This window comes from Mus caroli, chromosome 5, assembly GCF_900094665.2.
Source record: "Mus caroli chromosome 5, CAROLI_EIJ_v1.1, whole genome shotgun sequence".
In the NCBI taxonomy this organism is placed as follows: domain Eukaryota; kingdom Metazoa; phylum Chordata; class Mammalia; order Rodentia; family Muridae; genus Mus; species Mus caroli.
This window is the reverse complement of record NC_034574.1, coordinates 91,209,436-91,233,093: the sequence shown is the minus strand read 5'-3', so window position 1 is coordinate 91,233,093 and position 23,658 is coordinate 91,209,436. Positions and strand designations below refer to the sequence as shown.

At 41.2% G+C, this 23,658-nt stretch overlaps 1 protein-coding gene across 2 annotated transcripts; it reads right to left on the bottom strand.

Annotated features, from left to right (window-relative positions):
* Window positions 1-1,549: 1,549 nt before the first annotated feature.
* Fgf5 (fibroblast growth factor 5) lies at window positions 1,550-22,485 on the bottom strand. Of its 2 annotated transcripts, XM_021163856.1 has the most exons (3): window positions 21,973-22,485; window positions 14,685-14,788; window positions 1,550-1,920 (listed from the first exon to the last, which is right to left on the bottom strand). In XM_021163856.1, the coding sequence occupies exons 1-3, from the start codon at window positions 22,319-22,321 to the stop codon at window positions 1,579-1,581; spliced, it is 795 nt and encodes a 264-aa protein (XP_021019515.1). In that variant the 5' UTR covers window positions 22,322-22,485; the 3' UTR covers window positions 1,550-1,578. The 2 variants fall into 2 exon arrangements, with proteins under 2 accessions (XP_021019515.1, XP_021019516.1); XM_021163857.1 differs by lacking the exon at window positions 14,685-14,788 and having other exon boundaries at window positions 1,670-1,920; window positions 21,973-22,321.
* Window positions 22,486-23,658: the final 1,173 nt, after the last annotated feature.

The window sequence follows — 23,658 nt, the reverse complement described above, 5'->3', positions numbered from 1 at the left end:
CCGTTTGTGTTCCAAAGTAAGCCATACTTCATCTTAAGTAAAGAGCTGACCAGTATCCCTCAAATATCCCAGAGGATAAAGCACAGACTTCGCGTGAACTCTTTTGCGCTATGAAAGACACACATCTATGGTCATCTACACCTCTTTATTGCAGCATTTAGGAATATAAGGTGAACACTTATTCTTCATAGATCTCCATAAAAATGATTACCCAAGAACATACATTTTGTAACTCTTTGTAAGCTAAACTTTCTGTGATTTCTGTTCAGGGTTTGGAATTTGGGTTGAGAATGAAGTGTCATTTTCAGCTCATCAAATCCCCAGATTAAGCTCCTGGGTCACAAGGGCAGATGCTTCTAGGGTACATCAGGTTTTCTTAGAGCAGAGCAGATGCACTCATTCCAGTCACTACCTTTAGGGTAGAAAGCTCAAAGGGTATTTGACTGAATAATAGAAGTATTTTTGACCATGAGACGAGACATGAAAACTTGGTTAGTGATTCATCTCCTTCAGCTACACACACACACACACACACACACACACACACACACACCCTGATTAGTTACTCCCTGTGGGTCCATACAGTAAGGATAACAGGGAGTTATAGAAGTATTTTTAAGCACTCCAGTTTCCTAGTGTATGCTCGATGGACAGAATAAAACTTATTCCTTCAGCTGTTCTTGAATGAGGGCAGGGGGCAGATAAAAGGAGAAAAAGCAAAAGACAGAGTTAAATCTCTGTGGACGCTGCACACTTAGTGTGCGGTGACCTCTGTCCTTTTCTTTACATAAAGCCTTTAAATCCATCAAAACATCCTCATATTTTCCTCCTTATGATCGTGAGCCCAGCCACTAATATGGCCAGATTCTACATAATGCTGTAACTTCATACACCATGCACACCTCCAAGCTGAGCCTTTTGGGGCTTTGAAAGCACATTTTAAAAAAATTTTAAAATGTAGAACTAAATTTATACGACTTGAGGTATAGCTAAAATAAAGTAAACGATGCTGTAGTAGAGAGAAAAACGCACAGGAGATCCAGAGCCTACCACACAAACTATCAAAATGTTTATAATCCATGAACAGCAATAAACCAACTGCTGTGTCACGTTAATTAAAATAATAAAAGTAAGAAAATATGCTCAATGCTGAGGTACCTTAAAAAAAAACAAAAGTTTATAAAATATTTTATCTGCATCAAAATATTCTTTGGAAAACAAAAATAAACATGTATCATGTATGTTCTTTCCGGTTGATCTGTAAAAATGAGAAAAGTACATAGTCCCAGGCTATCGAACTGGTCTGAAATTGCAGAATGCTAACCATCCTCAAATCACGAAGCCTTTATAACCTTGGTGATCTGAAGAGATGAACTCCCTGGATTGCTACAGAGAATCCCACTTCTGTTTCGATTTAAATTTTAGAAAGCAGTTTAGTTCCAGTCAAAGCGGAACAAAATGACCTGACTTCCACTCGTGTAGGCACAGCAGAGGGATGCTGTATCCGAGAGTTTCCTTCAGGGTTCCGATGACGCCTGTAGAGAGAGCTGTTTCCCACAAGGCCCTGGCGGACGAGCATCATCCAAAGCGAAACTTGAGTCTGTACTTCACTGGGCTGGGACTTCTGCGAGGCTGCGACAGGGGCACCTTTGGTTTCACCGGTGGCTTTTTCTTTTCTGGAACAGTGACAGTGAAGGAAAGTTCCGGTTGCTCGGACTGCTTGAACCTGGGTAGGAAGTGGGTGGAGACGTGCTGAGGTTTGACCCGTGGGCTGCAGCCTCTCTTGGCTTTCCCTCTCTTGTTCAGGGCCACGTACCACTCCCGGCCTGTCTTTTCAGTTCTGTGGATCGCGGACGCATAGGTATTATAGCTGTTTTCTTGGAATCTCTCCCTGAACTTACAGTCATCCGTAAATTTGGCCTGGGGGACGGGGGGAGGAGGAAAGAGAACATTTAAGCTGTGACAATATTTCAACATATAATAAATACTAAGTTTTGAAAATCCAAAAGTTGGATGAATTTGGGATACCCTTATTCTGTTCCCTTTTATAAAGATATGTTCTTTTTAGAGTTAGCTCTGTGTGTGTGTGTGTGTGTGTGTGTGCGCGCGCGTTCAGGGTGGGTTATATATTTCTAAGTTACCTCTGCAACACAATTTTTATTCATTAAGCTTAGGTGACAGTATCATTGTTAACACAAATTCTTGGAACTACTTAAGCGTTGTGAACTCTCATTTTAATATGTATAAATACTGTTACTGTTTTTAAAAATTGTACCTAAAATTTAACTTAATATTTTCCCCTCTAAGTCATTAAAAAAAAAATAGATCTGTTGATTCCTAAGAAACAACTGCCCAATCAAACAAGCATTTGTGTTAGCAGAGGGCCACGTTCCCACAAGGGATGTAGTTATCAGAGTCATGTGACTCTTTTCAAACAGGCATACATTTTCAGTGTTATCAGTGTGATTCTTGATGCTGAGAGAGTGGTGGCATATGGCTCTATTAATATTGCATGTGTTAAAGTTCTTTAGGAAAAAAAATATCTCTTCACATATGTGGTTCAAGAAAGAAAGTACAGCTGATGCCGGGAAGAAAAGAGTCATCGGCAACATTTTACCTGAGTCTTATCCACACCCACACAGTCAAGCTAGCTTGGATGCCCAGAAAGGAAGAGTCCACCAAGGTGCAGCTGTTGATAACAGGTCATGTGACCTCTCTGGACAGGGAGTACAATGTCAGCCGCAGAGGTGGTTGGTGGGAGCGCAGCATTGTGGCTGTGTCATGCGCGAGACAGTAGTAAAATGGTGTATGGCTGAGAAAGAGCCCCCGGGGGAACATGAATGTGTGTGCGCACACTGGGAACACTTACTAGTGCTGCCGTGTGATTTCTACTTGGGATGTATGGCAGAAAGGACAAGAGATGGGGCTGACAAAGCAAGCGGGTGCCAGCCCCAAAAGAGCTTGTCTGCTAAGTTGAGCAATCTGGAGGTATACGACGGAGGGACAGTGCGGGTGAACTCCGGTTTTCCTACCATGACCTGGGACTACTGTTTAAGCTCTTATCCTTTGGCTCCTATGCAGAACAGAAGCCCTGCCTACATGGCCACTATGTGAACAAACACATATTCCCAAGAAAGGGATTGATAGTTCCCATCAAACATAAGAGAACCCCAAACCTTGAATGGCTTAGGAGTTCCTGTACTAGTCCAGACTAACAAGGCTCACAATTTCAGAGAGTCCCATTTGTAAAGACTTCTTGGGTTTGAGAACAACGGGTGGCTTTCCCCGCTGTGGTATGCGTCTGTGTAGAAAATGTTCTGTGCCTTGCTTTTTCTAATAATACCCAATTTTTCTCCATAATGAAGATCACACACTGAAGTCTGAACGTCTCGACCCTCAAGGAAAAGTACACAAATCCGTTAATAACACTCCCATAAACAAATTTCTACCTCTGCAAATCCAAAGACACAACCAACTTTACAGTGTTTTTTAACATTTTTATTTCTGTGTAACAGATGCCCCAAGTTTGTGTTTTGGGGGAAGCGGGCAGGGATTCTAGACACGTTTCTCTGTATAGCCTCTGACTGGCCTGGAACTTGCTCTGTAGGCCAGAGCCTTGAACTCAAAGAGATCTGTCTACCTCTGCTCCGCCTCTGGAGTTCTGGGATTAAAGTCTTGCCCTTGGCTATCCTGAAACTTGCTATATATATATATCAGGCTGACCTCAAATTTACAGAGATCTGCCTGCTTCTGCCTCTGCCTCGAGAGTGCCGAGATCAAAGTCCTATGTCACAACGACCCAGCGGTCTCCTTAGTCTTTACACTTAGGCTCAAAGCAATGGCTATGAAGAATATATATATATATATATATATATATATATATATATTCTTGTCTTTAATTCCCAAACTGCCAGCCAGGGTCTGCAGAGAGGGTGCTGTCATGACCCTTATAATAATGCTGTACATTATTTGTTCCCAGTTTTTATTAAAGAAACTTTCTTTATAAATTCAATTTAACTTTATCTATAGCTATTTAGCTCTTTAAAAGGCTTTCCCACTTAAATAAACATACTTATGATTTCAATGTTTTGTTGTTTGTTTGGTTTGGTTTGGTTTGGTTTTTGTGAGACAAAGTCTTACTCTATACCCCTTGCTGGACAGAAACTTTATGTAGATCAGTCTAGCCTCGAACTCCCAGAAATTAAACTCCCAGAAACTATCTTCTGACAGAGGGTAGATTTTGTTTATTTGTTTGTTTGCTTGTTCTTATGTTTTTCTTTTTGGGTTATTTTTTTTGTTTTTTGTTTTTTGTTTTTTTGAGATAGGGGCTCTCTCCATGGCCTTGGCTGTCCTGGAACTCACTCTTTAGACCCGGCTGGACTCAAGTTCACAGAGATCCACCTGCTTCTGCCTCCCAAATACTGGGATTAAAGGTATAAAGCTGTCTGCCACACCTGGCTTGCAGTTACACTTTAAAATAAAAATTTTAAACATCTCAGCTGTTTGTGATTCCACAAAAGGACAAGAAAGATGTGGTGCATTTCTTGAATAACAGAATAACAGACCTGAGCCTCAAACGGGTTGGTGCTAGACTCTTGAGTATCTGAGAGGACCTGGTTTTAACCTTTAGCATCTCAAACAATGAAACTCTTTTTACTTAACAATGTTGCCAGATAACAAGGGCTCACACTGGCATGTAGGGTTTTGAAGTGGGCTGCATTGTTTAGTCTTGTTTACTCCCCTGGTTTCTAAGTAAGTAAAGACACGCCCTCTTTCCTAGGAGGTGTCGGACACATACATATGCACATGCACATGTTCATAGTAGCATGCATATACAATATATCTTTAAAAAAATGTATCAGTTCCATCCTAGAGTGAAAATCCACTTACTCGGCCTCTAAAACTATTCAACTTAGAGACTTTCTCCACTCTGAAGGTTTCATGCTCTGAAGTTCATTAGAAAGTCCTTCAAAGGTGCTGGCTGTTGAAGCAGCCCATCCTTCAGAGGTCACATGTAGCGATAACACCGTGCTGATGCCCTGTACGCTGTGTGCAGCTCACTATCCCTTCCACTTGAAAGCCGGAGTAAAGAGAATCAGACTGTTTGTGTTTTCTTAATTGACTTCTAATTTGTATTTTGTTTGAAAAATGTCCCCCATCTATGATGTACCAGAACTATTTAAACAAATCTTTCCCTGGCCTTTCTCATTAGAAAATCTAGCTTCATCTCAAAGGACTGACGGCTGCCATCATTATTCATGCCTTCTCAAAGATATAATGGTGACTAAACAGAGTATCTCTAATGCAATGATTAGCGTGGAACATCTCAAGAGCCAAGTGACCAGAAAACATGGGCCTAACACAATACATATACATTTACCAAAGTGGATACAACGACTCTTTAAAAAAGTTGGAAAATTACTTTCTAGAGTGATATTTTTAAAAACTATTTTATTGAAAATAAAATTTTCAAATGATAATTTTGATTACTTTCCCTCCCTTATTTCCTCCCATGACCCCCACCTTCCATCCATCCAACGCCATGCCTCCTCTCTCTCTCCCCCTATCTCTCTCTCTCAAACAAACAAGCAAATAAAAGAGAGTAGGATTATCAAAAAGGAAAGGCACAAGGAACACATACAAACAAAACCCATAAAAAACACAAAATCAAAAACCATAAGACACAAGCAAAATACCAGTGAGGTTTCTTAAGTGTCCAAACAAGAAATATGAGAAAAAAAAAACAAACAAAAATTCCTACAAAAGTATCCCTGAGTTCATTTTGTGTGACTCTACTATGGGGTATCAGGCCTGCCTGTCCTTAAGTGTGATTTGTACACCAGTGAGACTCCACAAGAGAAAACTGACTCTTCTTCGCAAGCAAGCTGTCATTTGGAGACAGGTTCTGGGTTAGGAATGAGAGATTGTGTCCAATCCCCTCTCACCTCTGAGGCCCCATCTGGCTTTAACCTGTGCAGGCCCTATGCGTGCTGACAGTCTCTGTGAGTTCATGTGTGCATCTGTCCTGTTGTGTCTGGAGACCCTGTTTCCTTGATATCCTCCATACCCTCGAGCTCTTACGCTCCCCTTCTGCCTCCTCTTCTGCATCTTTCCCTGAGTCTTGGGGCTGGGGGAAGTTGATGATGACATTCTGAGCGTTTCTAAGGGAATTTCATGCTACATTCTCCTTTAAATTATAGGACATTTTCCAATAAAGATTATGGTTTTTAAATGGTAGGCATGCATTACTTCCTTAAGGGGAAGAGTGAAGTTGCCATAGGTATTTTCATTATCAAAGGTCTGATATAGACAGGTAAATCAAATGCTAAATGAGCCACTGAAATCAGCCATAACTTTAGCATTCACCTACTGTCTCTCACTAGGGCAGCAATGCCTCAGATCACTATCATTGCTGGACAGGATGGCACACAGCTGTAATCTTAGCACTCAGGAGAGTAAAACCGAGAGAATGGCCAGGAGTTCAGTGAGACTTTGTCTCAGCAAAGAAAGAAAAGTAGAAAACAGGATTATCACCATCTTTGTTTCAGATATGTTTTAATTGATTTGATAACTGTTGCTGACTGTGTAGCCAAATGTTAGGGCATTTACAGCTTCTACAGAGAAACACTATATAGGCATATAAGCCCTTCCAGTCTTCCTTAATGAATTAAATTATCTGTGTATTTCTCTTTCATTTTACAAGAGTCTAAACAAGTTACAATCAAGAGGCCCTGAGTTGAACATTAAAGTGAAATATTCAAACCAACTAATTTATTGTAATTTACTGTTTCTGTCAAAACAAGTAAAATTTAAGCAATTAAATCATGCTTGCTTAAATATCCAAATCATTACACAGAGGAAGGGGATACATACAATGCTAAGGAAAGCAAGAGTTTGTTATTGCCAAACGCTGTACTTTAGGCTATGGCTACCTAATTTTTGATAAAGGGATCAAGAAACAGTGCTGGCAAAACTGACCTCTGCCTGCAAAGGAAATAAGTTATAAGTCCATCTCTCACCCTGCACAAAGATACCCGTGAAGTGAGTTAAAGACCTCACCTCAAAACCCAAAGTGCAGAAGCTCCTGGAGGAAAACAACAGGGAATGCATTTCAAGTTATAGCTCCTGGTAAGAGCTTCCTGAACAGGACTCCTGTAGCCTATGGAATAGTATACCCCAATAATCAACAGATGGACTCATTTGAAATTGGAGCATTTCTCTGAGCAAAGAAAGCTATCAGGGATTCTGCAGAATGCTGCAGAGAGTTAGTATCTAGAATACACAAAGAACTGTAAAACTTAAACACCAAGAAAAATCAAACAGCCAGTTAATACGTGGGCATGAGCAGACAATTCTCCAAAAAGGAAATACAAGTTATCAATATGTATTTTTTTTTTTTTTAGGCATTCAACATCACTAGCCATTGGGGAAGTGCACATTGGGAAACTGCAAATTAAAACTTCTTTGAGTTTGATCTCAGAATGGCAAGATCAAGACATCAAATGGCAGCAGATGACAGTGGAGATGGAGGAAGGAGGAAAGTTTATGTACTATTGAGACTGTAAACCAATGTGGCCACCATGGAAATCTATCTGGACCTACTATATGACCCTGAGCATCTTCAGACACCACACTGTATCCCACCATAGAGACATTCACATCTCCATTGCTGCATTATCCACACTAGCAAGGAAATGCAACCATTCTAGATGATGATCCAGGGAAGACTGGGTGAGGGAAGCGTGGTACTTACACAAAGTAGAATTTTATTCTGCTGTAAAGAGTAGTGAACTCAGGAACATTTCAGACATCTGGTGGAAGAGTATTATATCAAGCTAGGTAGGCAATACACAGAAAGACTAACTTCATGTGTTCTCTTGAGTCTTTAGGTGTTTTTTTTGTTTGTTTTTGTTTTTTAAATTAATGTGGGTGAGAGGTAGAAGTGGATACAGGCCATGTTAGAAAGGAGACCAGAAGAGGGGGAGGGAGTTAAAGAAGGTAAGCGTGGTAGCAAAAGTGAGACAGGAAGTAGCTGTGGGGGGTTAGCACTTGATCACAAGGGAGGGGTCGAGATTGAGAGAAAAGAAACAGAAAATGAATAACCACAAGTTGTCTTTGAAAACAGTGAACTCTAATACTTTGTGGGCTGATTTATGAGACTGATGGGCTACCTACTGCGCTAAGGAGGCAACTGGTGGGCTAATTTATAAACAAAGAAACAAATAAGTAAATCAGTAAGCAAATAAATAAGTAGTGTTTAGATTTTATTGTGTGTTCTCCCAGTGTGGAATCCATTCTAAACTATGGGTGCTAGTTAAAGGTTCTTGCCGAACACCTGTAATCTCTGCACTGGGAAAGCTCAATCCAAGGATCTCTAGCTCCCGGCCAGGGCTACGCAAATATCAGTGCTCAGAATGTACAGTGACAGATGAAGATGCAGTGCATGAACAAGGTGCCAACCGAAGTAAATTTGGATAGACGGCACCTAACACACAGAGCTTATAAGGCGTTTCATCTATTTATCTATTTTACCATGTTTTCATTGGTTGCCTTCATCCTCCTAAAAGTTATAAATTCGAGAAAGAACTAACTTAACCCAAATAATTAAAATGTTACTCTATGCTGCAATAAAAACAAGTATCAGCCAAGGTGTGCTTTAAGCAGTTTTCTGACTGCATGGATCCCAGCTTCTGGCTCCCCTGCCCATGTTCAGTAATGCTTGGCTCCTGCCTTTATTTTACCAGTGTTGCTGTGTATAGCTGTGTCCTGATGTAGGGAGATGCAAGCCCAAAGGAGCTGCCCTTTACCCTTCACCATGTATGTCCCATGGAGGTCCATGGTAGCTCTGCTGTGCTATCCCAGCAGGGCCGTAGCTCCTGCTTGACACTTGACATCTCACCCTTCTCTGCTTCATTATTCTTACTGAGAAGTCAAGGGATTACTGGGTTTAACAATAACCATTCCAGTAAGACAGCAGCAAATGCCAACCAGGAATTGTCTTAAAAATCAATCAGATAGCAGATTTATAGTTTAGTTGTCCATAACCTCAGAAGGCTTAAAATTTTTATACAGATATTCAGATGGCTTCAAAATAAACAGCTTAAAAGGACATCAATATAACTTTTAAAAAATTAATCATAGAGCAGATTTAAGATGCTTATACCCCTGGCTGTATCTCCAGAGATTCTATTTTAGTAAGCGGGAGATGGGAGTTTTGGACTTGAATCACCAGCAGATAGAGAATAGTGATGGAGGCAAGGTAAAAAGAGTATCTGAAGACCAGGGGAAGGAAACGGGTGCTTGATTTCTGGTGTCTTTAATAGCCCTGTAAAACTGCACTACTCTATATACCATGATCAGCCTGCATTATTTACCTCCTGCAATAATCAAGATACTATTGTTTGGCTTTGAGTCAAAAGAGTAAAGACACTGTCCACCTAAAGTCCCACAGTTCCAAGTACCAGATTGGGCACATGGCTCTCATTTCCTGACTGAGACTTGTCTCCTCACATTTATATAGACGACTTACTCTGAATTTCTTCCATCCTTAAAGACTGATACCTGCTAAGCACCATCCCCTAAGCCATCAGTGATGGCGCGCTATACTTGCTTTAAACAACTTGTAATTGGAATCAACAAGTCCCTTCATTTTCCCCACATTTCTTCAACAAAGTCCTTCTCATCAACCTGACAGAAGGAAAAATTAAAGGCTGGTACAGGAATTAACTGCAAACTCATTCTGGATGGCAAATCACAGTCTCTTTCCTTTTTACATAGAAGTGAGCTCTTACTGTGCTAATGACATTTCTATACCTAGAACCCGTGATTGTGACAGGAAGTGGGGCTTGCAATAGGTTATGTTTCCAGGAGATAATTGTAAGTGTTGCTCCTGTCTTTCTGTTTCCCCTTTTACTAAACATGCTGAGCTTGGGGGGCTGTTGGCTCCTCACTCACTGCCCCCAGTGCTGGATGTCCAGTCCAGACTGGCTAGCCAGCTGGCACCCTCTGAACCCAGGAAAGGAGAATATTCTAATCCTCACTCAGGGCTGATCAGCACACATTCCAAGCCTGTTTCGTAAACTCTGCAATTAGACTTCCTTCCAAACATGATCCCCTAAAACCCAGAGACATAAGGAAATAACCATTTGACCATATGCCTTTCTCTGGATAGTTGTTTTTTCCCAATATGTAACAAGCTACCATGTATACTTCATGAAAACACTGAAGCACATATGACCTCCAACTTCCCCAAGATTTATAATTTTCCATACTAAAATGGACTGTAGGACTCCAAAGGGACCAGAAGACCATGAGAACAGGAACTCCCCTCCCCCCCTTTGCGGGTGTGAGCTTGGAAACCTTGCCTTCAAATTTGATTCCTTGGCAAAAGGAAAACCTAGCAGATAAGAGGCTGTTGTGTGGGCAAACAGTGATGTCCCAAGGAAGAAGGACTAATGGCGAGTAGGATTTAGGCTAATCTAAATAGCCGAGGAGCCGAAGCTGCTTGACCTTGAAATCAGAAGGAGACATTGGAGATCACCCACCAGCTGCCGGAGAACACATTCTGGAAGATTTGTTTAAATGGCCAGTGATAATAGTTTCCAGGCACTACAGCAAGACCTCTGTACACACTGTCTCATGGAAAACAGGGCCACCACTTCAGGCAGCCACTATAGTTTTCCTGTTTATTTCAACTATAAAAGCAAAACACAGAATATTCGATAACGTGACACAAGTGTGGAGCGGAATTGGGCTTAACTGCATACCCAGAGGTGTTCACTCTTCACACCTAAACTGTGTCGGAAGAGCCAGAAAGGTCCTGTGGCCCCAAACGTGAGGGCAACAGGCTGAAAGCCTGAGAGGACACAGCAAGGGCCTTCATCCAGAACAGTTTAAGACAGTGAATGGGAGCCACAGTGATACCCTGACTAACCCTGCTGCCTCTCTAGGAAGCAATCATGCTCTTCTCCTGTCCAGAACTCCTCACACATTTTGACAAAAAGACCATAAACTTTCAGCCCAAACACACTCTCTCTCTCTCTCTCCACACAGAGAAAGAGTATGGATTTGTGGAAGTGGGAAGTGGGGAGGATCTTGTGAGGAGGTGGGAGAGGAAAAACCAACATCAGAATAGGTTGTATGGAAAAATATATGTTTTTAATTAAATTCTTTTCAAGTGTGCTGGGAAATTCACACAGTGGAATATGGCTATCTTGTGTGTTTGGAATCTGTGAATGGTTTTGAGGAGAGGTGCTCAAGTGTGGATGAGGGGATGGGGTGAGAGCTTCAACACCACCTGTCCACTCTTGGAGGTTCAAGTAAAACTCCTATTGTGACATTGACAAACGGGACAATTCTGTCAGCACCAGCGTGCCTCCTTCATGCTGCTCCAGGCAGACCATTGCAGTCTGCTATCTTTGCCCACACCCACAAAAAAAGTAGCAGTCACTGCTTGAGGATTTGGGGGAACCAAGCAGTTCTTTTCTGTTTGAAAGTTAGCCTCCAGAGGGGTTCCCTAAGTGACCCATTGTCACACCGAATGAATATGTCTGTGTAAAGCTCTGTGGCAGACATATCCCCTCCTCTGTAGACTAAAATCAAGTACTGGAGAGTTTGGGGGAAAGGCTAGGGCCAAAATAAATGTTATGAATCCAAGGGAAGGTGAGACGGTGGAAATTAATTTATAACTTTACACATCTGGTCTAGAATTTCCTTCCCTCTTTGCTAGTTAACAGCGTGCTATAAATGCTCTTAATGGTCTGCCATAGTCTTCATTTTTGACATATGGTGTAAGGCTATAGCTTAATAATTCCTATAAGCACATGGAAACAATGTAATTTGTTCCCAAACACAATGCTATCTTTTAAACTAACTTATGTCTGCAAACCATTTGGATATCTAAAGGTGGAATTTGAAAAGGACACAGTTTCCTTTCAATCCTACAACTATGTAACCTTAGGGAAATAACTACCCCTCTCCAGCCTCTTTCCTTGCCTCAGTGGGTGATGAGGTCATGTGCCTCAGTGGGTGATGTGGTCATGTGAGTGGAAGGTCCTTTGCAGAACTGTGAAACGACATCACCGTAGCCTGGTGGCCAGCTTAAGCTCTGTTATCAGAACTGGATTGAAATGGACACTCCACCTTAGGGGAATCATTTTCTCGAGAGTTACCTGGCTACCTTACACGTCTAACTCACTTTCAGTTCGGATGAAGAAGCTGAAAGGTGCTCTCCAAGGCCACTGCAAGGTTGTTACTATAAAGCAACTCACCAACTACGTGTTACTGAGTGTGGGTTAGTAGTTTGGGTGATAATCATTCTGTAAGCGTCAAAACCAAAGCAGGTAAACACATTGAAAGTTAGAAGAGTGTTTCTAACGTGTTCCAGTACAGTGAGAACAGGAAAACAAAGTGGCTGGGCATAAAGCCGATAATTGCTATGATTAATGCTGTTTCTAAACTCGACTTCTTTAAAAATAAATCACTTCATAATTTAATTAGGTTTCCATCGGGGGGGGGGGGAAGTGCTAATAAAAGCTCAGATAAGAGAATGGAGGTTTGGGCACAATTGTGGGGCTTAATTTTTTTTATCTCCAGTTCAGCTCAAAGTCACAAGAATGACTTTTGTATCTAAGAAGCCCATTGAGTGACAAGAGCAAGACTTGCTTTGTACTGTTTAAAAGTCATTATCCCATGAAATAACTTTGGCCTGCCAGCATGAGGAAGAATAACAGATGGCTGTTTTTTGCATTATCTGCATTATTTCCACCAGTCGTCCTTAGACATTTGGGTCAAATTTCTAGAAACTAGTTACTTGCATTTGACGGAGGAATCATATATCCTGACCTCTCAGCTTGACCCTTCTAATTGGCATCCATTTATAATACTTTGCTTTCTGTGGCAATTATCCTCACGCTGGCCCGAGTTCCATCTATTTTTGTATGCACAAGTACGGCAGATGAGAACATTTTCAGTGTTACAATTTTTCATTCCTCAGACAAACCCTTAAGAGGTGATCTCTTTACTTGTCTCGTATCTTAGGACACTGAGGCTTTGAAGGCTTTAGAGCCTTAAAGCAGAACAATGAAAAGTCATTATTTTCCAACCTGGATGTGACTTTTTAGTGATCAAACGTTATCCTTAACAAAATGAGAGATGTCTGATTTTTCCCACAGAAATGAATGAAATGTGACTTTTACTTGTTCAGTTATAGCCTTCGTTTTTTTGTTTGTTTGTTTTTTTAAGAAAAATTGTGTTAGTCCTTACTGGAGTAAAACAACACAGAAACAAAATAAATTGCTCTTATAATTCTTGAAATTAATGATGAAAGAGTTTAACAAAGGCTTTTCATTAATCCCAGATTGTGGTGGTTTGCTACGTTACATTATGTTTAGCTTCCTGCATTTAATAATTCACACTGTTTATTAAAAACTCACAGCCGGGCGTGGTGGNGCACGCCTTTAATCCCAGCACTCGGGAGGCAGAGGCAGGCGGATTTCTGAGTTCGAGGCCAGCCTGGTCTACAAAGTGAGTTCCAGGACAAAAAAAAAACCAAAAAAAAAAAAAAAAAAAAAAAAAAAAAAAAAAAAAAAAAAAACTCACAAGGCCCCAACTGCTGTCCTAAGGACTTTATATCTACCATCTCACAAAACTCCAAATAGATATAGCGTTCTCCAGAAGTTATTAATCCCTTTGGATGCAAAGGAAAGGACATTGTGGAGCTTTCCATATAGAAAAGTGTGGAATTCTGGTTGGTTCTTCAAGATCTGTAGAATAAGGAGGGCTTAGAAGCTGGTGTCAATTGGTTTCATCCTCGAGTTAGATTTCCCTGTACCCTTTGAAAATTACAAAAGAAATATTCAACTAGTCATTTCCTATTAATTAAAGGACTAACTTTAAGGAGTAATTGCCTTTTAAATTTATGTCGTGTTAAGAAAAATCTCTTTCATCACAAAAAAGCCCAAAGTTACTTTTAAGTGTGACACATATACACTAATACAAACAGAATCTAGATGTGGTAAAAGCTAAGAAGCAAATAATTTTTAAAATGATGATAAAATGTGTAAGCACTCTGAAGAAAACTTTTGAATGCAAGATTAGTATTAAGTAATTATAATTGAAGTGACAAAAAAAAAAAAAAAAAAAAAAAAAAGACAAGACAGAAATGCCCCTGCTTCCTCGAGCACAGTTTCTCTCTGGGAGGTGAGAGGCTTGGCGGGTGTCGCTTTTGTCCTTTACTTCCTTACATGGAAACATATATTACTTAGACCTCAAATTGATATCATGAGTAATCTGTAAAATCAATGAAGAACCCCTCTGTCTATTAAACACACATGCCACCAAATGTAAAGTTTATGTGAGGCCACGGAATAGCTCACTCCTGTGACAAGTCTCGCCCAGGGCTCTCTAGAAAACTAACAATGGCAATCCGTTTGCAAAGGCTGTTTACAAGTACATTTACAGCCTTGAAGGTTCTATTTGTTTCCAAAACAGAGACATGTTCCAATAATGACTCACAGACAGATTCACAATTGGTTATACATACATATCATTTTTACCAGGTAAAATAAGTTCCTTAGGCAAATGGTCTATCTTATCCACTCATTTCAAAAACAATCTCTTCACTTTGTTACAGACGTACAACCGGTGGAGCACTTTTCAACAAACACAAAGGGGTTTCTACTTACACTTGCATGGAGTTTTCCTTTTTTTGACATCGCTAAAAATTTGTTGCTGAAAACTCCTCGTATTCCTACAATCCCCTGAGACACAGCAAATATTTCCAAAATACCTAGGATGACAAAAAATCCCAAAATAAAACACAGACTCTTCTATACAGAACTGTGAAGAATTCAATGTCTACTACGTCAACTGTTCTCAGTCATTACTACTGAGATTAAATGAAAGAACATAGAATGACCTTTTGTGACCTCCAACATGTTAAAGAATGGCTAACACTGCGTGTACACTCGGAATGACTTATTTCAAGATTTGGAAACTTTACCCTGCTTCCTCGGTAATTCTGTATTTGCACATAGCAGGTTGTTTTTAGTAAATTTGACAATAGATCCTTCTCAAGCCCTGAAGGTATTGAGAGAGGCTTTTAAAATATTTTTTAGATAATTCTAATTTGTTACTATTCCACAAGTATAAAAAAATTCAAAAGCCTGGAAAGTTATAATTTCTTACATAAAACAATCTTTTAAAACCATAAAAACCACACCTAAGATGCTGAAAATATAAGTTACACTACTGTGAATTGTTTAATGAATTACGTTTTGAGACATATTGCGCTTTAAGTCATTTCCTAGAAAAGTGTAATGATCTACGATGTTGTGACTGTGTGATGCACAGTCTGTGTGTCAAGCCATAGTCCCTTTATTTCCTGCAATCATTTCAAGACCCACATGTGCTGAGTCAAGAAACTGTTCACTGCAATTCCTCGAGGGTTTTTAAAAGGTTCAGTGTGTGCTCTGCACATAGCTAGAAAGCCTGGCTAATATATAAAGTCACAAAAGACTTTATATATAAACATGAGTGGGGAGAATATATTCTTGTTAGTTATACACATAATACTGTTAAAATATAGAAACAGTATATTTCATTAGAGCTGAAATAGAGCAAGATAGTTCATTAGAACAGAGGAAAACAAAACAAAGAAAACTCAGAGGAGGAGAGAGCAGACCTCAACACTTGGACACAATTGTTTCAAGCATGTACCCTGCTTAGGGTATTGTGGAAATACTTCTGTGGAGGTGACATTTTCCTCAGGTGTCCTTGAAGTAGCATTCTCCCCTACAGGACTTGTGCACAATGGTTAAATTTGCCAACGAGGGCGATGAGTGCATACAGGTGAATCAGTTTGTTGAAGACTTATTACTGCACAGCGCAAGCTGAGCATCTGCAGTCCTCACCATGTGCTCACTCAGCTCCGTGTTTAAACACTCAGAAGTTTCACAGAGAAAAGGGAACACCTGGGGAACAGTTTTGTTATTGTTGTTTTTGGACAGTCTTAGCCCAGAATAAGAAAACCATGGCAGGCACCACTTTACTGTTGTGTCTTTTCGGGAGAATGAAAAGAAACAAAACATAAAAAACAAAAAACAAACAAAACAAAACAAAACCCACCTTACCCAGAGCTGGTTTTGCTTATGTAACGGACACTAGTGTTAATAGACACTACTGTTCCACATATCATTTCCTTTCAAATATTTCTAATTTTTATTTAGGTAGAGCCTAATATAAAAATTGATTGAGATACACATGCAGGAACTTAGAAGCATCGTCACTTTACCAGATACTGGCAAAGCACACAGAATACTTTGTAAAGTTACATACATCAGTTTATATAGAGTATAATAGGTATAATTACATGGTGTATTTAACATTCTAAAATTTAAAATATACTCCACACATGAGATTTAACCTTATAAAAAATAGTAGGATATATTGTTATTAAAATATGGCCATCACTTCTTACAAAAAGCTATATTTGAATCAGAATTTGAGAATAATATTGAAAGCTTGAGTTCAAATATTTAGCTGATTCGGGATGAACATGTAGACACCACATATGTGATCAGAAGTACGGAAGGGCCGTGGCGAGAGCTCGTCTACGTGGGATGATTGGCATGAGAAGACAATAGGGTTGGACCATGAGCTCTTCATGGTTGTTCAGGGTACTCATGCCTCTAGATTGCTAAGGGTGCGTTCACTCATATACTAATGTAGACCAACAAACATTTTCTCTGATCCTTTTTAAATTCAATATTTTTCTGTATCTTAATAATTAGGAAGACAATGAACATGAAGACTTTTCTGTTCTTCTTATGGATGTGCTCATTTTTATAAATGTAGATTGGTCCTACATTAAGGAAAATATTCAGCAGTATCAAAGATCAAATTCTTATATTTTCAGTCTACCTTTTGAGATGTTGAAATCAAATGGCTTTATAAATATTTATTTGGTTTAAAAAAATAGGTCCTTGTTTAACTAAACGACTGTTTTCTGACCATAAGACCTTCTTTTAAGAACTCATTTTGCCTCAATTAACTTGCATCTCAATACACTGCGTATTTTATTCTATGTGTGTTGATTATATACATTTTCATTGCAATTAATTTTAAATATGGGGAGATGATGAAGTAATGCCTATAAAAGTGTAATGTTATTACACATTGCATTGTTTGTATGATAAACTCTATTATAAAAATCACATAATGCCCTATAATGGAAAGACTATGTAATTTTAAGATTTAGTGTTCCTAAAAGCTTAATAAGTATATATATATATATATATATATATATATATATATATGTGTGTGTGTGTGTGTGTGTGCATGTATGTATGTAAGTGAGCATGTATATGCATATGTGTGTGCATAAGAATTGTTTTTCACAAGGCAACTTTGTAATTAATCTTTTAAATCTTAATGTAATTTTTAACCTAATATTGGAGTCATTGTTAAAATCATAATTTCTAAACTAATATTAATGATTTCACACAGTCTGGTTTTCTAGAATACCAGCACAATCCTGCATGACTCACAATGGGCTTTCCATCTCTCTCTCTCCAAGAGAGCACACATCTCAGTAACTCATTAAAGAATTCTAGGAAATACTGTAAATCCATGTGTGTTAAATAGTGAATTAATATACCCCAAAGTGCATTTCGCTAAAGCTGACTTTATGAAGTCAGTATTATTTGTCCTCTAATTTTTAGGAGTTGGAGATGATAAACTTAAGGTAATAATTTGTTATTCACCCTGTGGATGCTAAGACAGTGTCCTTAAGCAAAATTATGGAAGGTGATTGTCTCACAGACCTGCCAGTGACTGACTGCAATGCTGTGCTGTCTTGGGGACACCCAAGTAGACTCCTGTAGGGACCAGTGACTATCTTTGATGTTGCACTGTCTTGGGGACAACCCCCTTGTAGGTTCATGTGTTTTGAGTTGCTCTTACTATTTATTGTGTCTGTCTCCTGTTTGGGGATGGGTGTGGAGAACTCAGGATATATTCATATGCAGGTACTAAAGATGGTGTGTCATCTTTCCCAAGGTGTCTATGATTAGGAGAAGAGAGGAGAGACAGTGATGGAAGGAAGAAGCCTTTCTTAGTAAAATGTAAAGGTTGAAAGAGACAAAGTTTCTGGGTGTCTCTACAATTGGTCCTTAATCTGCCTACTTCAGAGGATGATTACACACTATGAATAAGTTTACCTCAGTAAGAAAAAAGCATACATAGTTTCCTTTCCTGTTCTTTAGCTCTCTTAATATCAGAAGATGCTATTGATGATGGGGGACACATTATTACAGACTGGAGAATAAAAGCTAAGAGAACATAGATATTACATGTGTTCAGAAGCTTTCAATAAAGCATTTGAAATTTCCCCAAAAGAAAAACATGGCGACACTGAAGTCTTTCTACTCTCATCCATGGTAACCGACATGCTCCTCTGCCAAGTTATCGAATCTCAGTCTTGAATGATCCAATTTAGCTCTGTCTTTTGCTGATTAAATTATTGATGAAATCTCCCCCTTGAATTTCTCTGCACATTAAATTCTGGCTTATCCAGCCTGGGGTGATGTCTGATGAGCCTATGATCCTGAAATGAATACTCAAATCAGATTTTTCAGAACAAAGTGTAACATTGAGGACCCTCCTAGTCAAAATGTGAATGAATGAAAGGTTCCTATTTTGTGTGACTGCTTTGAATAGCCGTCACCCAAAGTTTTTCCTCTGAACTGCTATCTCATTCTATAGTTTTAATGGCTCCAGGTAAGTCAAGTCAAACACTGTATGGCAGCTAGACTTGACAGCTTGTAAGGGAAAGCAGCTGTTCATTTCTCTTCAGGGTTAGAGCTCATAGCCCCTGGTCATGTCCATTCTTCATCTTTCCCCAGCATTTCCTTCCTACAAGGGTTCATATGCAAGATGCCAGATACCATATTCTGTCTGTAAAGCATAGTACCCACTATTGAGTGAGGCAAACCAGGGCCTGACTAGTTGAAGTACACCTAAAGGGATGTTTCAGTATCTGTGGCTAGAGCATGATTTTGATAGTAAAACTAAACAAATCTTCATGATTGGCAAATATATTTATTATCAAGTAAAAATCGACATTTTATCTAAAAAAAAAAGTCTCATTGTGGCATAAAAACAAAACAAACAAAAGCACCTTCATACTGAGGGTTATTTCCCCCAATGCATTTCAGTCTTTCTTGTGAGAGACAAACACGTTTCTACATATATTCTAAGCAATACAAAGTCTAAGGTATATATATATATATATATATATATATCTTTAAAGTGCACTATAGTAATCAATTGCAAATAGATGCTGCTTTTTCTTCCATGGCTACCTAAGTGTAAAGAGCCATTTTAAGTTTCCAAATCCCATGCCTTTCCACTGCACATAAAATCAATTCATAGAGTTATGTTGGGAAGTACTGATAACCAAAAGGACTGTGACTATGAGATTTAAGTTATGCTTTTCTTTGAGAAAAACCTGTCTGTGGAAGGCAAAGCCAGAGAAAATGCAAAAAAAAAAAAAGGAAAAGAAAACATGGCACATAAGTAGCCAAAACACGCATTCTGAGGCAGGCATCCTACATTGGGTACATGAATGAATGAATGAATGAATGCATGCATGCATGCACGCCAGTCTTTTGAAAGACACAAATTAAACTCTGAATGGCTGTTTAAAATTGCAAGGTTGGGAGTTAGGAAAAAGCTACTTACAAAGTTTTATTAGTCCCTGTCTAGGATACATCTCCTCTGGTTTGTGGCCACCTTTCAATGAGGATTTTAAATAATTTCAATGAGGATTTTAAATTAAAATAAATTAGCCCTTGGAAATAATATGTAGCTGGCTAGTTTCTTTGTTAGATAAATGATCTGTTGATCTGCTCTCGAGTTCCTTCATTTATGTTTCTGAAAAATCCCCCTCTAGCAAGGCCTGTACTGCAGCCACATTTAGCTTCAATGGGCTTTTTAAATGTTCTGTTACCAGAGCTCCCTAGCACTCCAAAGCTACCCCAGGCACAGGAGATCCCAACCTACTGCTAGCTACCTGCTATTGGGGTCTCTCCTGAGCAAGCAAAGGTTGTATATACTTGGTGCTCATTCACAGCAACAAAGTAGAGAAAGTTTTTCTACAAGAGCTAAGAAAATTGTTGAGGTCGAGACTAAAGGCTGTCTTGTGGTAGAACTGCACCCTGCAAAATGAGGAGAGTGAGCAGAAATACTGAAACAGAAGTAACATCTCCGAGGAGCATCAGAAAATCCACCCTTACCAGAACGGACTATTCCCTTCATACACAAAGACCAAAGTTTCTTTCGAACGTCAAGAGAAGGGGTCCAATGTGGACCATATTGGAAGCCCTGAGACTCAATGGGATGGGAGACTAGGGCCCTCTGTTGTGCATTGCTTCTCCACCTGCACCTCAGCCGACTGAAGTGTTGCTCTCCAAAGACAAAGCAAGCAGCCGGCAGGCAGGCTCAGAACAGCACCTGTCGGGAAGCTACTACCGGATCTCACCAGCCTGATCCTCTTAACTCATTGAAAGAGGCTGGTCGGTCAGCCATCCCACCTGTGCTTGAATTTCCAAACCCTCCCCACAGGCCCCAGCCGACTGTCAGCCCAACAAATAAAGCCCGAGGTTCTTGGAGCTGAGTAAACAAAAGTGTTCTAGTTTCTGGGGACACTGGTCTAGTGAAGTGTACCCGAGAGCCACCAGGAAGACAAGAGGGGGCAGGTGACTGCGCAGCACTATCTCCTGGCCCCATTTCCGCTCTCCATGGGAGTCTGAGCGGTCCCTGCTGTGGCTTTTATCTGGAGGACTGAGCCCTGCTGGAAACCCGACCTGAACCTAGTGAGAAAACTGCTTGCAGGATTACAACTACAACTACAGTCCCATGCATGCACACAGCTCCAAACCTCCGCTCCTACCTCAGCAGCTTAGAGCAGCGAGGGGAGTGCGAATGATTAACGTGGTGGTCCAGAGAAGCAGATGGGGTGGAGGGAACGCGGGTGGGGGTGGAAGTGAAGATGAAAGGAGAAAGAGAGAACTCAGAAAAATTTCAGGTTGGGTGGTTGTTTTTTTTTTTTTTTTTTTTTTTTTTCTTCACTTTTTGCTCAATTTACAACCATTTACAACCTCGTCTGTAATTCTTTTAAAATTAAGAACTTTACTCCATCTGTCCCTGGAAACCAAAGGCTAACAAGGTATTGTCAGGGTCTCAGCCTACTAAATGTTGTTAAACTCAGCACCGGACTTAGTCATAATACTGTCTGTCCGGTTTTCCAAATCATGTTGCTTTCTTGCAAGCAGAACTTTGCCCTTCCAAAACGCATGTACACGTATATTCTATGTAGACATGTGTAGTTGGTGTGTGCGCGCGCTTATGTATGCATGTATGTATCTACATATGTATGTATTCGTGTGAAAGATGCCTATGCATGCGGAGTTACATAGAGATATTAATAAACAAACATAATATGGGGTATATAGGATATTTGTAGTTGGAGAATGGAAGTACTCAGATGGGGTCTTTTCATAAACTAACGTAAATTATGTACAGGGAATAGAGATATACTTAACGCTTAAAGAAAAATGCGGTTCTAGTTCATAAGTAGAAAGAAATTGTACCAGGAGAAAGATTGTTACTTCTATCATTATTTTTTTCTCTCTCTCCAGCTAGAGTGGGTGGCTAGTCTTTTCGGCCCGGGCATTCTGGAAAAGAGCTGCCTGTCTCACCACGGTAACCTCACCTGGGCTTAGCCATGCTTACTACCCAAGACAGAAGGGTGCGTCTGCTTGCTCTGAGTAGACGCATCTCCACGAAACCCTACCGGACTCTTTCCAGAACCAGCAGAGTCCCAGACGCTAGGGCTCCTAGAGGTGCCCGTGGCCCAAAGGAATCCTGACCGTCCCTCCCAGAACAGGTTTTGTTGGAGAGTGAGCAACTTACTTAACACACTGGCTTCGTGGGAGCCATTGACTTTGCCATCCGGATAGATCTGCAGATGGAAACCGATGCCCACTCTGCAGTATAGGCTGCCGGTCCGGCGCCCCGAAGGGCTCCACTGGAAACTGCTATGTTCCGAGCCGCTTCCTTGGCTGCCCGGAGAAGCTGCGACTGGTGAGGAGGCAGAAGACGAAGAAAACGTCGCGCTACTTCTGCCCCGGCTGCCGCTGGAGTCTCCCGGGTTCCTAGGAGGCGCGGGTTGCCCTTCGGGAGTGAGACGCTTCTCCCCGTGAGCCCAAGCGCTGTGGATCAGGTGGCTGCAGAAGATGAGGAAGAGCAAGGACAGGCTCATTCTTCCGGCCGCGGGGGTCCTAAGTGCATCTTGCAGGGCTGGCTCCGGGCTCCGTAGCCCCCGCGCGGCTGCGTGCCTCTGGCGCTGCCTCCCTGGCCGCACAGGGTGGACATAGCCTCGGGGAAGGGAGAGGGAGAGGGGGGGAGAGAGAGAGAGAGGCCACCCGAGCGGATCTCGGCGCTGGCACCGGGATATTTATAACGCCAGTGATCTCACTGCTCCGTGCACGCCTGCGAAGCTTCCCCTCACCCGCCGCTTTGTGTACTCACGGCCGGTACGGGGAGGGAGCGCCGCGGTCCCGGGGGCGGGGGTGTGAAGAAGGAGGGAGATGCGATCCCGGGAGTGGGAGGAGGTGTCTCGCCCTCAGAAGCTGCCCCCGGGACGCTGGCTGCGACCATGCACGGGTCATGCTACCCAGCGGTTGTCATGAGCCACCCAGTCACCCCACCCCCTGCCCGAGCCAGCGGCTCCGGAATCGGCTCCGCGCGCGCTGCTCTCCACGCAAGGGGCACGGACGGACGGCAACGTGGGCATGGGTTCCCGTTCTCTGTGGTCACATGTGTCCCAGCCAACTCACTCTTTACCCAGCACCCGCATTCCAGGTTGCTGGCCCCTACCATCTGGAGCCTGGGAACCACTTTCCGAAGGGAACCAAAAACTGATTGGCAGCAGAACTTGGGAAGGCTTTGGGGTGGCCCAGGGTGGGAGAGAAGACTGGTTTCTTGCTGTTATTGATTTATTAAAGAACTAAGGCGTGCGTTTATTTCTCCATAAGAAAGCCACCCTGAATTGTTATGCCAGGTCTCAGGCTGCCCTCTAAGAAACTCTGTCGATGCACGACGTGTCCAGCTTTTTCTTCAGGAAAACCCATGTCTGTGTTGGAACAGGTGAATGCCCTCGAACACACACACACACACACACACACACACACACACACACACACCAGACACACTTGAACTCCAGGCAAGGATGAATTGAGTCTGAACACTGGGACTGCCCAGTTGTCCTCTCTGACCCCATGATCCATTGCCTGGAGGAGTTAGCTAACAGCTCTCTTCAACTTCCATTGACTGGAGGACCGACCCTAATGAATGATTAATGACAGGCCCCTGAATCTCAACCTAGGGAAACCTGAGAAGGGAGAATTTCCCCGTACGTAATGCTGTGGCTGTTATTTATCTGAGAAATATACCTGACTTGCATTCTTGGAATATTTCTGTCTGAAAACATATTTGAAACTTTAAACAACACTATGATATATCACTCATTGGTCATTTAAAATCAAGTCAATGAAGCCGCCCAATGGGGTCAACTTGCATCAATCATGCGAGATGTTA

What these genes read in the sequence shown, in the direction of transcription:
- Fgf5 (XM_021163856.1), bottom strand. Translation starts at nt 22,321, where the DNA reads ATGAGCCTGTCCTTGCTCTTCCTCATCTTCTGCAGCCACCTGATCCAC. An exon ending in CCACGAAGCCAGTGTGTTAA is followed by an intron (nt 14,789 to 21,972) that starts GTAAGTTGCTCA and finishes TTGTCATCCTAG; the next exon opens with GTATTTTGGAAATATTTGCT. An exon ending in AAGGAAAACTCCATGCAAGT is followed by an intron (nt 1,921 to 14,684) that starts GTAAGTAGAAAC and finishes CCCGTCCCCCAG; the next exon opens with GCCAAATTTACGGATGACTG.